Source organism: Diachasma alloeum, unplaced genomic scaffold (assembly GCF_001412515.2).
Source record: "Diachasma alloeum isolate Michigan unplaced genomic scaffold, Dall2.0 Dall_scaffold_00289, whole genome shotgun sequence".
Classification (NCBI taxonomy): Eukaryota; Metazoa; Arthropoda; class Insecta; order Hymenoptera; family Braconidae; genus Diachasma; species Diachasma alloeum.
Genome location: NW_021680428.1, coordinates 1032076 through 1049323, shown reverse-complemented (window position 1 = coordinate 1049323; position 17248 = coordinate 1032076). Strand labels below are relative to the sequence as shown.

The following is a 17248-nucleotide window of genomic DNA, read 5'->3' as shown; positions in this document are numbered from 1 at the left end:
TCCGTGCAGCGAGGGTGTATGTCCGATCGAAAGGGGTCTTAATTGCTGTAAAAATCGTGAAAAATTTCAATACTCAGGTCAATCCGTAATGAAAGGAGACTAGGATCGGCGTATTTTCCCTCCTTGCGCTCGATCGACTGAGTCCTCTCTCGATGAAGAATCTCTTGATTTATTGAGAATCGATGCGCCCCCGTTTTGCGACTTATGTTGATTGATAATTATGTCGATATTGAGACGAGAATTGGGCGATACGAACATGTGGATTAACTACTCTGTACTCGTCTTATCGTGTTACAAATCAAGTGTCGTTAAGTGAATTTGGGAGAACGGGGGATTTTTTATCTGCTGAACATCGCGTATTGCCTAATAGCAGGTGAGTTTTTGAAAATTATCGCGGAATTAGAGTAATTATGGAACGTATTGGGCTTCGGTAAATTAAAAAAAAATAACACGTTTGAAAATATTTTATAGAGGTCTAATGAATTTGATAGAAGATTCTATTGGGTTTCTGTTGAACTTCTGTTGAAGATTCTATTGGTTTTTGGTCGGTTCTATTGAAGAATGAAGTCATAATCAATCACTCGGTTTCCTCCTCTCCCTTTATTGCGTTTCCAGTCGAAAACGTCCGGAGGGGAAGGAAAAAACATTCATCGGGATTATTGCGGTCTTAATAATCTGATTAAGACCGTCCTGCACTGTTAGAAATTTCTTGAACTTTCAGTCACGACATTTGAATTTTTGATGTTGTGAGGTTGAATTCAATTTTAAATGAAAGCCTTCACTAAATTTCTCATTAATCTTGAAAATTCAAGGAAATTGGGTTTTTCATGTTAAACAATTATTGATTTTTCACTGAACACTGGAATTTTAAAACTCATCGTGAAAATTGAGAATCAGATACAATTCAATTTTCAATAGATTGAGAGTTCAGAATAGTTAGAATTCAGAATTAGTTTGAAAGTGATTTTTATAGTTTTTTTAGGATTTTTTAATTGAAAAGGAAAATTGATGTGCTATCGACAAGTGTTCGTGTGCCTGTTCTTCACTCCGCAAGAAGGTGGCGTGCGACCCATTGAAATCAAGTTTTTCTGTTGTCTAAAGACAATTATTAATATTCATCAATCTTCCTTCAAAAGTAAACATTCTAATTTTTTTTCAGATTTTTAAAATGTTTCCAAACTGGTCAATATCGAGATTCAGAACTGTAGAGTTTAACATAGTTCAGGGAAACCAATATTCAGGGAATGATAAAAAAAATATTAATGTTGGGGCAATGGTGGCTGCCAATGTTGGGTTAATGTCGGCAACATGTTGGCTGTCAACGTCGGGCCAATGTCGGCAACATGTTGGCCGCCAACGTCGGTCCAATGTCGGCTCCGTGTTGGGCCAACGTCGGCCCCACGTTGGCTGCCAATGTTGGGCCAATGTCGGCTATCAACGTTGGGGAAATATTAATTGCCATCGTTGGGTCAATATCAACTGCCAACATTGGTTTAATGTTAACTGCCAATATTGAGTCAATGTTGGCTGCCAACGTTAGGTCAATGTTGGAAGGGAAAAAATGAGTCCTACCCTATTTCAAAAAGAAAAGTCAATTCATCATCATCAATACTTAACATCTCACTATCTCTCCTCCAACCCACAGGTAGAAGAAATCATCAACTTCCAATCGAGCCCCCAGACCCCCGAAAAAATGCCGCAAGCACACGCATCGACCCCAGACCCCTGAGCCCACCGATCGATGACACAATCGAAGAATATGGAATCTCAAGAATGGGTCCATCCCTATAAACTCAATAGTCATTCCGATGCATCTTAACAGACGTGTAAATTTAACTCCGCCTATCCGCCCCGTCCTCGACTTTTCACGAATACTCGGATCTCCTCGCTCGTTTTGAGTTCACGTCATTAGGCGGTTTATTTTAGGAATTTGGAGCGACTAGCGCAGGTTCCAGACGCGAAATTCCTCGGCGTTTTCATCACATGATGCGGGGACTCGTCAGCCGCATGACGGAATCATGATCTTGCACGTCAAGTGAATTTTCTCATCCCCCGAAGCGCAGAAATATGGGACGATTTGAATTGCTGGTTGAGAATGCTCAGCGAAGATGGACTTTCCACTTTGATAAGTAAACTTGGCGCACTTCTGGGGCAGCTCAGCAGGTCATGGGGTAGTGCGAGATGGAGACTAGGACGAGGGGATGACAGCAGAATGCAGCGAGAATGGACTCGGCTCAACGGAGATCAAAACCTAATCTGAGACAATCTTAGTTATAATCTTGATATATCTTGATACATCCTTTCATCACAATTTAAATGTCCAAAGACTGATTTTGACTCATTCCCATGAATGCATCGCGCCTCGTGGACGTCAGCATCACATCGAGATAATTAGACTATTCGTCCGTTGATTTCACGGAGAGATTCCGCGCAATCTCGATCTGTAGGAGTTCTTGCGAGTGATAGACGATTTGGGGAAAGTTTTTTGTGAGGAGCGGATGTGATACCGCGAGGCGAGGAGAGTGCGGATTGACTGCTATGGGGATATCGTGAAGCGGAGGGTTTATGGTGGAGAATGTGACTTTTAGACATGTGACGTTCAGGTACTTGGGTGATCAGGTGAGGTAAGTGGGAGTTTCGGGTTTAGTTGTGAAGTGGGAGGAGGAGGCCGGAGGAGGCAGGATGGGTTGTGGACAGAGCAAGATTGGGAATATATACCTGAAGAATAGGAAGAACAAGGATCCCGGCGGAAAGAAGCACGGCGATTCGTTGGGTGAGCTGTTTTTTATTTTTATAGCATAAATATGTTTAGGTGGTGAGGATGTTAATGTGTTTTGAATGTTACTTCCTTAATTGAAACGGCTTTCGATGGATTTGGGTCGATAGGAAATTTATGCACAGAAATTGTGGAAAAAATCACGGTAGAATGAGTTGTGGAAAAGATTTTTGAGTTGTCTATCAAAAATATCAGATAGTTTTGCAAGGGAGAAGATTTTAGCTGCGAAGCGCGTTTAAGGATAATATTTTGGTTGAAATTTGAAATTTATAAAATAATTGATCATTTAAATTTTTCAAATGATTATTAGACAAATATTTCTAAATTTCTTGAAACGGATTTTCGATTAGCCAAAGGTCAATCCTCCGACCTCAATTATTGATAAAATACTTCCGAGTTTAAATATTTAATTGTTGATTGATTTAGTCATTAAAAATTAATGAGCATTGCCTGCTATTGACGTCTTCGAAACTTAACTTCATTTAAAATTTATGATTCTGCTAAAAATTCTGTTGGATTTTTATTTATTCTTCAGTCACCGCAGATTACTTGTTCCTGAGTGACCCTATCATCAGATTGCTCTCGATTTTATCCCAAGGTCAAGCGTTAATGTTTATCTGAACACCCGTTGTCCCCGGGGACACTTGATATACCCTTTCATTTGCCATTTGCGTCACGCGTATTCTTTGGAAAATCGAGTACCAGAAGTCGATCGAGTGATATCGATAAGATATTGCTTATCTCTCTGGCATGCTTTTTGTAAACATGGATTATCAGCTCAATATTGAGTGTGATTGAAATCTTCAGCGACAGTGCTCCGTAGAAATTTCGGGATTTTTGAGTGTCCGCTCCTAGGAGTCTGAATCATATTGCGGAGATGGCGGAGGGGTTCCGACGTTGCGTGTCGAGACACACGTAGGCCTTTCAGGGATGTCGAGGGTCACTACAGCCGATGAATAAACAGTTTCTTCTTCTAACATTTCTATTTTCCAATGTTCGAGGGCAAATCTTTTTTTATGTCATTTATTTTGTTGCATATGTTTTATTATATAATTATCCATTAAATTTATTAATTGAAATTTTTTTTGTTTTATTCTTTTTTCCTGTGGAAATATTCCTATACAAAATGTCTCAATTAATAGACTGAATGATATAGAAAAAGAAATGGTCCTAATGCTCCTTTCTATTCGAAAAAAGCGCAGCACAGTGCGTTTTTTAATGGAAAAAATTATTTCATATCTCATTTTGAGATGATACGTAACATGAACGAAAATTTCAGGAAATGCAAAAAATCGCCGACGGTCGGGTTTGAACCCACGACCCTCAGGTTCCCAGTCTGAGACTTACGCCCATGGCTATCCTCTCAGTAGGTGCGTTTCTCCGTCAAATTTTTCCGTGTGTCACTGATAAAACGTACGAAAAATTAATATGAATTATTAACAAAAATTTCGAAATTTTAAATTATCAACAACATTATTATTTCAATTATAGAATAAGAATAAAAAAAAAGTGCGGCTAGTCACTTAAAGCGCCCAGAGTCACCTAAATCATACGATCTTTTGTAACTTCCGCCTTAGTTTCGGTCAGTCACACAGCCCCAGCCCTGTGTTTCTCACTAGGCTAATAAGGCTGGTGACAGCCGCTTGTTGTAAGTCCTCTGGTTTCAGGAAAGCCTGGCCCCAATTATTTCAATTAGTTTTATTTATTTATTTATTATTAATTTTTGATTAGTTATTCAAAATGTCAAATTAATGAATTTGACATTTTGAATACTTTAACTCTAATTTTAAGATTGCTAACTTGAAATTTCAGAAATAATATTCCCCCAGTATTTTCGTCCCTCGAATTTTCCCATCGGTCTAAAAACTGCATTCACGCGCACATCGGCGCCCCCCACCCGCCCGTCCCCAATTTCACAAAACCCAAGCCTAAAAAGAAATACCCGGCGCGCGCATCTTGTTTACGTTGAAAAGCCGGTTTTTCTCGGATATCAGTTCCATCTGCGTCTGGATTACAGGGTTGCCGATCGCCTCGGACCTGCGCGCGCACGTTGACGCGCAGATAAAATGTACGTTACGCCGAATTCTGAGTGCATATGCACCGGGTTCAGCCAATCCCCGCGGGAGGTGTGCCCGGCGCATGCGCATTGCGTTTGAGCGGTTGAACACGACTGCAAAAATACGTGTTATTTGGACAGATCGGAATTCATAATCTGGAAAACGTCCGCAGTTACCGTTTTCCGGTCGCTCCTCGTGGGAAAAACCTCTATTCGGACTGATTGAACGCCCGATTGTACTCATACTAGACGCAATAGCATCGTATACGGGCGATTGACGGCGTGGCGCCTCCGCAGTCTCGTTTTTTATCCGAGTGTGGGTATTTGGCCTACGTGATCAGCTCCGTAACCGTATAAATGCGTATCTACCATACGCCTCGCGTTTAGTCATCTTCGAGATACGGTCCGTCGCGATTGTTCTTGCTGAATTTATCAAAGCAATACGCGATTCATTCAGTGATAATTGAAGCGTAAAAAACGATTATTGTGGAGTGAAAGTCGTGCAATTGCGCTTTATCTTGGGACTTTGGGAATTACCGGAAGCTAAGTTGGCGAATCAGAAGAAAAAAGTTGAGGCGAGGATGTGGTTGAAGATATTACGGCAGAATATCATTCAACTGGCACGGAGGACCAAAGGTACAAATATCAAAATTTTATGTCAAAAAATTTAATACGAAAATGCGGTTTTCTTGAATTTTAGTGAATAATTCTGCTCGTCTTGAGGAGTAATTTTATCCAACATTACGCAACTTTATCTTGTAATTTTTTGAGAGATATTTCAGTAAAACATAAAAAAATGTTGATTTTTCTATAGAAATTTTTGGGAATTAATTTTCAAAATATTTTCCGCTGTATTTTTTTGTTTTTCGTGATGAAATCCTAGGAAAAAATTGGAGAATCAGGCAGAAAAATCAGTAACTATGAAATATTTTATGAAAATTGATTTTCTTTTAAAATACAGAATTAAACCCGATTTTGAAATTTTTTAATAAGTTTCAGGGTCAACACGCATGAAAAAAAAAGAATAATTCTATTAAAAATTATGCAACTTTGTCGTGCGTTTTTTCGGGATTATTTTTTTACGGAAGAAAACCCTATAGAAAAAAAATACAGCGGAAAAACTTGGGAATTTAATGCCTAAAAATTTTCACGAAGTCAAATTGCCTCTTTTAAAGAAGATTAAAATGTATTTATTTAATCTTCGAATGGGAAAATCCCCAAACATTCAGAACTAGCAATAAAAGTTAATTCGAATTATTATTGTCCTTGAATTCTATATACAATTGATTGATACCCGTGCCGATTATCGTTATATTAGTTAAACTACTCGTGAATCTGCGCTAATAATAGAATCAAAAGTGATACAATATTGAAGCGCAAACAGCTACAGGGGACAGAGTTCTTCGCATTCGACGATTCGTAATAAATTGAAATGAAAAGCCCTGACTGTCCCGATTCCCCAATAATTCCGCGACTGCATTTTTGGGGAAATGATAAACTCATTCATTTGAATTTCTAATCGACGAGCCGGTGAGTCAACATGATGATCCCAGTATTTTTACGAGGATGAATAAACAGTGATGATGCGGAACAATGTTCTCACGGACGAGCGAATTTCATAGGAATTGACGGAAAATGATATTATGTTAATTCTATAGAACTTTTTGTTCAGACATTTTCTATAGGAATTCTTCGACGTGATTTTTTTGATTTTTTCCCCACTATTTTTCTAATTTTTTTAATTAAAAAAATTGAACAAAGAAACGTGAAAATTTTGAACCGACAAATTTCTATAGAAGGGAATTGCATTCTATCGATTTTTCTATAGAATATTTTCCATTGATCATTTCTATTGAAAAAAACGTGCTGATAAGCTGCGGAATTTCTCAAAGAAAATCGGCCCAAAAATTAATAGAAAAGTCTATAGAATTTCTATAGAAAATCCATTAGTTTTTGGGTTTGGGGATTCTATTGAAGAATTCTCCAGCTGTGCAGCGCGTTTTTTACATAGAAAATATCCAATACAAACTATTTTACAGAGAAAAATCTATAGAATTGCATCTGCCAACACAAGTTTTTGCACTGAAAGATTTTCTATAGAAATTTCTCGACATGAATTTTCCAAATTTCCCCCCCTCTATTTTTCATCTCCTTCCATTGAGAAAAATTAGACAAAAAACGTTCTATAAAAAAATCTATAGAAATCAATAGAAATCCAACAGTATTTTTCGCTAGATTTTTTTCCGATCGCGATTTCGCCTCGATCTCAACTTCGCGTGAATGCTATCGGCTCTCAATTATTACAGCCGCACTCCACCTTACTCGAGAGGCTAGGAAATAATTTAATGGCCTCCAGTCATTATACATTTCACATTAACATCAGAATAAGATAAGATCCTTTTAATACTGACAGACGCGGTTTATTTTAGATATTTTCAATTGACGTCATCGGAAGCGTGTCTGCTTTCGCATGCATTGTTTTACGATTGTTAACCTCGTGCTCGTGCTGATAGTGTGTAGCTAAACCACAGTATAATCATCAATGGACGCAATTACCCGAGGACGAAAATAATAAAAATCTTGGGGAAGAGTTGTCACATGCGTCACCAAAATTCAACTCAATTTATCGATATGCACTCCATAAAATATACATTTTTTCATTTTTCAGTGTTATTTTTCGTCATGTTTTTAATTTGTTTATTAATAAAATAACGTAGAATTGCACATTTTTGCATTAACAATCGTTTCTATCTTTCCCTGTTTTTTATTTTAAATAAAATCACTTGGATTTTCAGTGCAACAGATGTTTATTGAGTTATGAAGCTATAAATAATTACTTAATAATCACCAAAATTTGTTGTTAATCAACAATTCTCCGAATTATTCCCCTATTTTTTTCAACTTCATAATTCAGTAGTGAAGTGGTAAATCGGTATGAGTCGATTTTGACTATTGCCCAGTTTTCAATGAATATCTCAAAATCTAAGGGAAATAGCAAAATTTTTGTCATAACCTTTTTTGTAGAGCAAATTGAGAGCCACAAAAAAGGAAATTACAACAATTTAGCTGTTTCCCTTAGATTCCGAGATATTTATTGAAAACTGGCCAGTAGTCAAAATCGACTTATACCGGTTTACCACTTCGCTACTGAATTCATCTATGAAAAAAATTATAGAAAATTTACAATGTTCTGTACTATCATTTTATTTCTCCACATATTTTACTCTTCAACAAAAACCTACGCTTTCCTCGTACACCGAGGGGACAGCTATGTCATAAAGGCTCAGACTGAAGACCTAAGGATCGTGGGTTCAAACCCCGCCTCCGGCGATTTTTCGCATTTCGCCAAATTGATTCGTATAATGCACATTTCGATCAACATAAGAGATGAAATACCGAATTATCATGCTGTCATCAAGTCCTCTCCCAATGGAACACGAAATTTCATTTTTTGCATAATTTTGTTAACATTTCCTCTTCCGCGATACATTAAAAATTGAAAATATTTGAGTTCTGAGGCTTTTGCGGCCAATATTATTATTCATTATGATGGCTTCCGGATGGATGCCGCGTCTAGATTCAGCTGTTTGCCGACGTTTCGCAAACATTTCAGTCTGCATCATCAGGGCTAGGTTGCTCCGATACCAGGGTTGTCAGATTTTGGCGATTTATAGCCAAAACCTGTACAATTTTAAATGGTGTGACCTCACGATCTGGTAACACTGTCCGATACTGAAGCTCTCCGTTGTAAGGAAGCCTTTATATCCCCCCTGACCCCTGGAGGGGGTAGGTAGAGTGGTGGGGGGTATCCCAGCCAATCAAGATGTTTTTAATTGATCAGGTGGTCAGTATCGGAGCAACCAAGTCCTGATGATGCAGACTGAAATGTTTGCGAAACGTCGGCAAAAAGCTGAATCTAGATGCGGGATCCATCCGGAAGCCACCGTAATGAAAATATTTGAAATATTAAAATATTAAATATTGTAAATATATTTAAATATTGTAAATATATTTAAATATTGTAAATTTTCAATAATATTTCAATGAAAATATTTGAAATATTGAAAATATTTCTTTTTATCAATTGAAATTGGGGGAAACTCTCATAGAATGCTCTACCCCTCGACCTTGGTCCGAGAAAGGGACTAGGGGATAAAGGACCAAGGGCACATCCAACATTTCGACGCAGTTCCTCCGTTAAACAGCGCACAGCGCCCTGGGGCTACGTGTCGCACGTCATGTTCTCTTTTTTTCCTCGCTATCTTCTCATTTTTTGAAAGTCGCACGTATGCAGTAGACATAACAATTAACACATACAGTTCATCTCGTTTAGCGAATTGGTTAGAAGGCCTAGAATACGTTTGGATCAAGGTTTATGTACTGATTCTAAAGTTGGAGGTAGCATTGGGGTATTAATGGATATTGTCTTGCACTCGCGAATTTTACTGGCGATTCATTTTTACTGGATGTTTTCCGATTTTCGTTGGGGCTCTAGCAAGATAAATCCAAACATTCATTCAATATTTTATTGAAACTAGCGTATGGGGCGCGCTACGCGCGCCTTTATCCAGAGTATGGTTGCCTATGTTTCTTTTAGCACAAAGGTATGGTTCCGAGCAAATTCATGTCCGGTTCAATTTTATCTATTTGTTCTGACCTTTTTTACTTTTCATATTTGATTTACAAAAAAAAAAAATTATTATTACTTTTATCGTCGATTTCACACTTTTCCTTTATTTCGTGATGAGTTTTTTTTTCCGTCAATTATTTAGGAATTATTTAGTCATCATTTTTTATTTAATGGTCTTCTACTGAAGTTGATGACTTGTAAAAAAAAATTAATCCAAAAATTGAAAAGAAACTAACAAAACTTTTTTTTAAAAATACAACATCATATTATATATATATATATAATGTATTATATATATGATATATTATATTTTTCAAAAATATTAATTTTTTTTTCTCATTTTTTATACGTGATAGCTAAGCGATGCCGCAAAAAACGGTGACAAAAAACGTTACATGCTTTTTTTCAAAGGGGATTTTTTTTTCATTTTTGTAATGATAAAAACATGTTTTAAAAGTATTTTTGAGAGAACAATCTGTTCAGAATATCGTCTAGGAAATTTTTATGTTTACAAATTGTTTGGAAAGGAATTAATTGAGTAATTCATTATCATTATCAAGTGAATAATAAAATCATGAAATAATAAAATAATAAATAATGGATAATGAAGTCATTGAAAAATTGAATGAAAGCTCTGCAACTATTGAAAAAAATAAATAAATAAAACTTTCGAGGAAAAAATGGCCTCTTTAACGCCGCAACATCTCTGAAGTTTGACGGTAACAAAATCTCTACTCGTTTAAATGGTATTTTGAACCACCTGCGTGACTCGAATACTGGGTCTTGCTTTCTATTCTCGAATTACACGATTTTTTCACTGTTACACCGCGAGTTCATTATCCCCTCGGACACCGAGGAGCATTCTTCTTGTCAATTAATTCCCAGCAGTTGCATCTCATTCAAAGTTTCATTCGTCCCACTATTATATCAGCTATCAGCTGAACTCATAATTCAAAACACTTGCCCGACGCATTGACGCCTTCGGTGCAGATAATCCGTGTTTACCAGGATGAGAATTGTATAAATTACCAGACCTTTGGCCACCGGAGTGATAAAAATAGCTCGCACTTCACTTTTTATTCGGTCGCCAGCTCGAAAATAGAAGAGACAAGCGGAGTATTTAGAATTAATTATTCAAATGTGCGAGGATATTGTCGGATTATGAAATACAAATATGTTCATCTGTTTTCTTTTTTTTTTGCGGAGTTACGAGGTCGCTGGCTCGATCTCAGACGAGCCGGTGTTTTTCTCTCACCGGAAAAACAATCATTCGCGGATACATGTGAAATGCTTGATTTGCGTTTGAGATTTAACTTTTTTCGAAATGCAAATCAATTTGTTTTGTTCGAAGAAAAACAAAAACTCACAATCTATATATTTATTTGCATAAATATATTATGTAAAAGAAAGAAAAAACTTTTGTAACATCAAAGAAATAAATAAATTGAACTGTTTTGTTCAGAAATTGTTAATTTGCACAACAATTTTGCTTAAAATATTGAGCAAAATTACGGAGAATTCTCCGAAAATAGTAAAAAAATTAGTATAGAAGCAGTCAAATACGTAATTAACAATGGAATCAGCAGACGGATTATTCGGCTCGAAAATTTTGCCGGATTCAATTCTGTTGAATTAACATGACCTGTGATCAATGAGTTGTTGATGAGATAAAGAGACTGATGCATTCTTCAAATTATATCGAGATTTCGGAGGGTTTTGGAAAATATTTTATGATTTTCTGTACCTGATGTCCAAAGCGAAATTCATTGTCTCAGTGTTAATGGATGTGTGATTTTCTTGGATGAAAATCGTGGGCCTAATGCGGGGAATTTCTTATTCATCGAATCGATGGAGAAGTTGTTGGCGAATATTTCAGATGACAATTCAATATCCAGCAACATAAATATCGTCTCGTTCATGTTTTATCACTTTGCTACTGAAGTAATCCGTTGATGTGCCAAAATGAAAAGAAAGAACTGTTTTCTGGCCTTTGATATCAATTTGAGATTCAACTGTGAATGAACTTCCTAACATCTTCTTCTGTGAGTGTTCGAGCTGAATATTAAATGTGGAAAATTGATTGCAACCCCTGGTGGGTTGCAATTTCCCTCTGTGGAAAGAAATATTCGAATGAGGAATAATAACTAAGATGTTGTATAGCAGCTACCACTTGAGGAATTTCTCAGTATAATATATTATCAATGTATATTGTTATATTAGGAATACACCTCTGTATCTGTTGATGCAGGGGTGAAAGAGAGACGGAGATTTTCCCTGTGCATTGGAAATAATAACAAAACGTTCAAATTATAACGCCATTCTACTTGGAAACCCCATTCAGCTATTCATTCCATTCATGCATACATTTGGGGAGACAAAATAAAAATGTTGAGTTAATTGCGTGCACGTGGAGCTGTTCTCTCTCAACGCGTTGGACTCGCATTTTAATGCCCTCATTTTTCTGTTTTTGCATGATTCCAGGATCAGCCTCCATTGACCAGAAGAATGGTAGTGCCAAAAACAACAAAACCAACAACAATGGGGTGGAGCTCAATAGAAATGAAGATCACAATGGAATTGACGTGAAAAATCCAACGAAAAAGAAGAGTGGAAACGGACCGCTACTGCAACAGGCGTGAGTTTTTCAGTTTTTCCTCACAAAAAATGAAAAAACTTTCCTTGTTATTCAACAGTCCGGACATTTTCAGGGAGGTGTCATCCAGCCAACTCGACTTTTTCCGCATGCTGGACGAGAAAATTGAAAATGTAAGTTGTTACTTCCGAATGAAGCCTTTGTCAACTTAACTATTTTCAATCACCAAATTTGTCAATTAAATTACGTGAGAAGAATTTGAAAAATAATCATGAATATCCAGCGTCATTAACATTACATTTTGCGCAGAATTATTGTTTTTTTAAACATCCGTTGGTTGTGAGTAAATAGTTTAAATTGTTTAAATTTCCGGAAAGCTTATTTTTTTATCGGATAGAGGGCTAAATAAATAGACACGAGCACTGACGAATTATCATAGTCACAGACATTTGATCATCACTACAATAAGTTAACTAATACAAAAGAGTAGGGGAGGGTAGGGTAAAATGGACGCTTTTGACTTTTTTTGAAATATTCATGACGTGTTGAATTGTTCACGAAATGGAATCACTTTATTTTTCAATTGAAAAACAATGATTCCTCTTTGTGATGAGATTAGGCTGAGATCAATTGATCAATCTGTTTCTGAGTTATGAGTATTTTTAAAAAAGTCAAAAGTGTCCATTTTACCCCACCCTCCCCTATTCCTGTCGAGACTCGATAAAATTTTAAATGCCGATAATTAATCAGTCTCCCTAATCACTAGAGCGGACACACTCGATGCGAGTCTAATGAATACTGAATAAATCACGACAATTCGACACTAACGCTTGATCGCGTCGACAACTAATATGCAATTTAGGGCGGACCCCGACAGAAAGAAAACAAAATAAAATAACATAACACAGTATAAACTAATCTAGTAAACAGATAATAAAGAATACGAGATGCTGATTTTCCCTTGAAATTGATTAACAGGGGCCGGATTACGACGAAACATCGGACGTTACAATCGGCACTGAGGGAATAACCGATCTCCTTCGCCGTTGGGAGCTGATGGGCATGACCTGGTCAAGTGTTAATGATTTGAACTCAGCCAACGTGACGGGTCCAGATGTGCTCAAGGGTGCGCGGCCCAGTCTGACAGCGAAAGATCGTGAGGGCATGAGAAACATAATCGGGGGAAGGCCAGAGACTGCTCCAATGTTCATTCGCAATGCCAATCGCGCTGATGGCTTGCAAGACGTCAATTGTCCATCGCCAAACATGCCGAGACACGCGTTAGAATCGATAAGCCAGAGTCCAACTCAGAGTGTAAAGCACTCAACACCACCTGGAATGTCACCGACGAGCCTCCGTTTTCATGATAATAAGGAATACAGTAAAAATAGTAGAGAGAGTAGCCAATGCAGTCAAATACGTAGCTATCAGGCCAATCAAAATGGTGATTTTGTGACGCAACAGGCACTTTATCGTGAACAATATCTCCAGCAGACGGGAATTATTTCGGTTCAGCCGCAGTATCAGGGCGGCAATGTACTGAGAAATAATCCTTATGTACAGCAATTTCAATTGACGGGTCAGGAACATTTTGCCGGGCAAAAGCGGGGATTCAATTCTGTTGAATTAACGTGACCTGTGATCAATGAGTTGTTGATGAGATAAAGAGACTGATGCATTCTTCAAATTATATCGAGATTTAGGAGGATTTTGGAAAATATTTTATGATTTTCTGTACCTGATGTCCAAAGCGAAATTCATTGTCTCAGTGTTATGGATGTGTGATTTTCTTGGATGGAAATCGTGGGCCTAATGCGGGGAATTTCTTATTCATCGAATCGATGGAGAAGCTGTTGGCGAATATTTCAGATGACAATTCAATATCCAGCAACATAAATATCGTCTCGTTCATGTTTTATCACTTTGCTACTGAAGTAATCCGTTGATGTGCCAAAATGAAAAGAAAGAACTGTTTTCTGGCCTTTGATATCAATTTGAGATTCAACTGTGAATGAACTTCCTAACATCTTCTTCTGTGAGTGTTCGAGCTGAATATTAAATGTGGAAAATTGATTGCAACCCCTGGTGGGTTGCAATTTCTCTCTGTGGAAAGAAATATTCGAATGAGGAATAATAACTAAGATGTTGTATAGCAGCTATCACTTGAGGAATTTCTCAGTATAATATATTATCAATGTATATTGTTATATTAGGAATACACCTCTGTATCTGTTGATGCAGGGGTGAAAGGGAGACGGAGATTCTCTCTGTGCATTGAAAATAATAACAGAATGTTCAGATTATTATCTTTCTATTTTGATGCGTCAATCGGCTCTTCATTCTATTCATGTGTACAGTTTGCGGCGACAATATAGATGTTGAGTTCAGCGCGTACATGTGGAATTGATTTTCGAATACTGTTTACACTTTGTCGACTGGTGAATTACATTCGAAGAAACTTGTTTACGGAGATTCATTAAAAATAGGGGATTGAGAACTGCAAATGGATTACTATTGCCGGCATATCAGCTGTGGGCCAAATGTTGTATTCAACGACTCATGGAACTTATCAACGAGTTTTCGAGACAGAAAAAATTGTGTAGCTTAGCTAATGGGTAAACCAGGCCTTTCGGCGATTTTTCTCTTGATATCGTTGGATATTCTTTTGTCCTTCATGAAATTCTTTACTAATTTTTGAATAGAAGAATTTTTTTAAATGAAATCATTTTGGAAATTCAACAGAATTGAACTTTAATCGAAATTTAGTTTTAGTTTTCAATTTCACGAGTGATTTCATCCGTCAAGTTTTCAATGAATACAAAAAGGAGAGGCCTTCGATGCACCTGGGGTCACCTCTCCTCGGATGCCGTGCAGCTGTCAGCAAGGCTGTCTTATAACTCTGTCTTGGAGAAATAATAGTCGATAAAGATTTCACACATGAACTAGTCAGTGATCCAAGGTGACCAAGTTAATCTGTTTATTCAGTTCTTCGTCTGAGAAAATTTGCGAAACAATCCACAACTTCCGTTTAAAAATTCTTAATCCTTAATTCTCATAAAAAATTCTCTTTCTCGATTTGTCTGACTTTTGAGTTTTAAATGCATTTAATTTTGTTCTGAAAACACGCGAAAGACAAATCAAATTAATTAGTTTGTTCTAAGTTAATTAATTGAATCAATTAATTTAATGGGAAGTTTCATCTTCAGCGAAAATATTCAACTGCATTGTAATTATTCAGAAAGTTCCGAAGATTTGGAAATTTATAAAATTATGAAGATCATTTTTTATCATTTTATTTTAAACGCAATTCCTGACTGTTTAATCGTGACGAATTCACGATCGATAATCGATGTAATGATTGTATATTTATATGTCTGAAGTATCGAAGTAATAAGAGTCAAAGAAATATACGAATGTAGATACAAGTTGTGAGAATAGTTGCTATTCATAGTTGATGATTGAGGAAATTTTATATTTCATGTTACATGCATTGATTTTCAGAACAGAGAAGAATTATATTTTATATTTTAGTGTATCGTGAAATGAGAAGAAACTCTTTTTTTTACTTCTGATTTTATTGATTTAGGGTCATCCTCATCTTCTCTTCATTTTTCAATAAAAAATCGATTGAAAATCGAATGTGTCTGATGTTATTTTATTGTCCTGTTGATGTCCTGTGTTTTTTTATTGCAATTTTTTTTGCATAATTTGGGTCAACAACACTAATTAAGCAAAAATAACAAAATAAAAAAACTTAATGAATAAACATCAAAAGAAATAGAATTTAAAATTACCCTCGATTTTCCTCTTCACTTTAAATTCAAAACGTTTCAGTGCGTTGAGCAACAAATAAATAGTTTGAATCGAATAAAACTATTTGAAATTTTTCTAATCATTTCAATAATATTTTTGTTGAAAATTAATTATTTTGTTAAAAATTTCAGTTATGAAATAAATCATCAATCCAAAGGCCTCGGGAGCAAAAAGAACTCCTGAAATGAGGAGGAAACATTGCGCCATGAATTCTCAGTCAAAAAAAGATGAAAAAATCTGGAGGATAGCTTAAAAGATTTGTTCCTTCCTAGGAACTGGATGACGTGAGTATGAGATGATCTGAAGAAGGGAAATAATTTTAAGAAATGTTTAAAAATACGAGGTGGTTGCCAGGTGTAAGCGCCGCCATCTTGCTTGGTTGCCGCCCCCCCTCTGCTGGGGTTTCAAAGATGGCGGCATCTCCACCTCGTATTTTTAAACATTTCTTAAAATACTTTATCCCCTTCAAATCACTTTTAATTTTCTCCAACCTGTTTCTATGAAATGAACAAAAATTTTAAGACATCTTCCAGATTTTTCCGTTCCCTTTCGACTGAGAATTCATGGCGAGAAGTTTTCTTCGCATTTCCGTAATTTTTTTTTACGCCCGCGGCCTTCAATTCCAAAGGAATAAATATTATATCCCAATAAATTTATTCTCTTCGCCGTCCAAACAATGATTCCCCTTTTAACTAATAGTTTGAGAAAATAAATAAATAAAATAGTTTGAGAAATTATTCATGCGACTCAAATAAAATCAGTTTTCCATGCGTCGCACCTTCCAGACCCTAATATCCTTAATTGAAAACCTTCGGGAGGAGTGGAGTAACCATACGAGTGTAGGTGAACTCGTAATCCTCTTTGAATGACTAATCAGATTGTCTATTCGTCACGGGCAGCCGTACGTACATTTCATGCGAACTCATTCAAATTAGATTTGATACGTGGCGCAGTCGGTGGAACTTTCAATGTCTCTGCGCAATCCGCTTAAGGGGAATTCCGGTATTTCTATTTTTAGTCTTAGTTCGCATAGATTAGATTGCGAGAATCTTTCACATTGACGAATGGATGAATAAATAATTTATTTACGAAAATAGAAAATGAGAATTTACGATAAAAAATTAATTGAAAAAAAACAAGTTTATACAATTTTTTTTTTAATGTTTTGTCAATTGAGGAATGATTATTAACTTTGGGCTATTGATAACAAAAGTTGAGTGGTTAAAAATGAGGAGAATTATTATACCGAAAAATTGCAATCTATTCATTTTTTCTATAGAAATTTCTATAGCAAAGTAATTCCTATAGAATTTCTATAGAAGTTCAATAGATATTTAGTAAAAAAATATATAGAAATTCTATAGGAATTTCTTTGCTATA

The 17248-nt window shown here is 36.3% G+C and overlaps 1 protein-coding gene across 2 annotated transcripts; it reads left to right on the top strand.

Moving 5' to 3' along the window:
* On the top strand, nucleotides 1-15694 carry LOC107038976. Of its 2 annotated transcripts, XM_015258376.1 has the most exons (5): nucleotides 1-373; nucleotides 1646-2773; nucleotides 11944-12097; nucleotides 12171-12228; nucleotides 13034-15694. In XM_015258376.1, exons 2-5 carry the CDS (start codon nucleotides 2683-2685, stop codon nucleotides 13688-13690), a joined length of 960 nt encoding a protein of 319 aa, XP_015113862.1. In that variant the 5' UTR covers nucleotides 1-373; nucleotides 1646-2682; the 3' UTR covers nucleotides 13691-15694. The 2 variants fall into 2 exon arrangements, with proteins under 2 accessions (XP_015113862.1, XP_015113863.1); XM_015258377.1 differs by lacking the exons at nucleotides 1-373; nucleotides 1646-2773 and adding an exon at nucleotides 4997-5468.
* Nucleotides 15695-17248: the final 1554 nt, after the last annotated feature.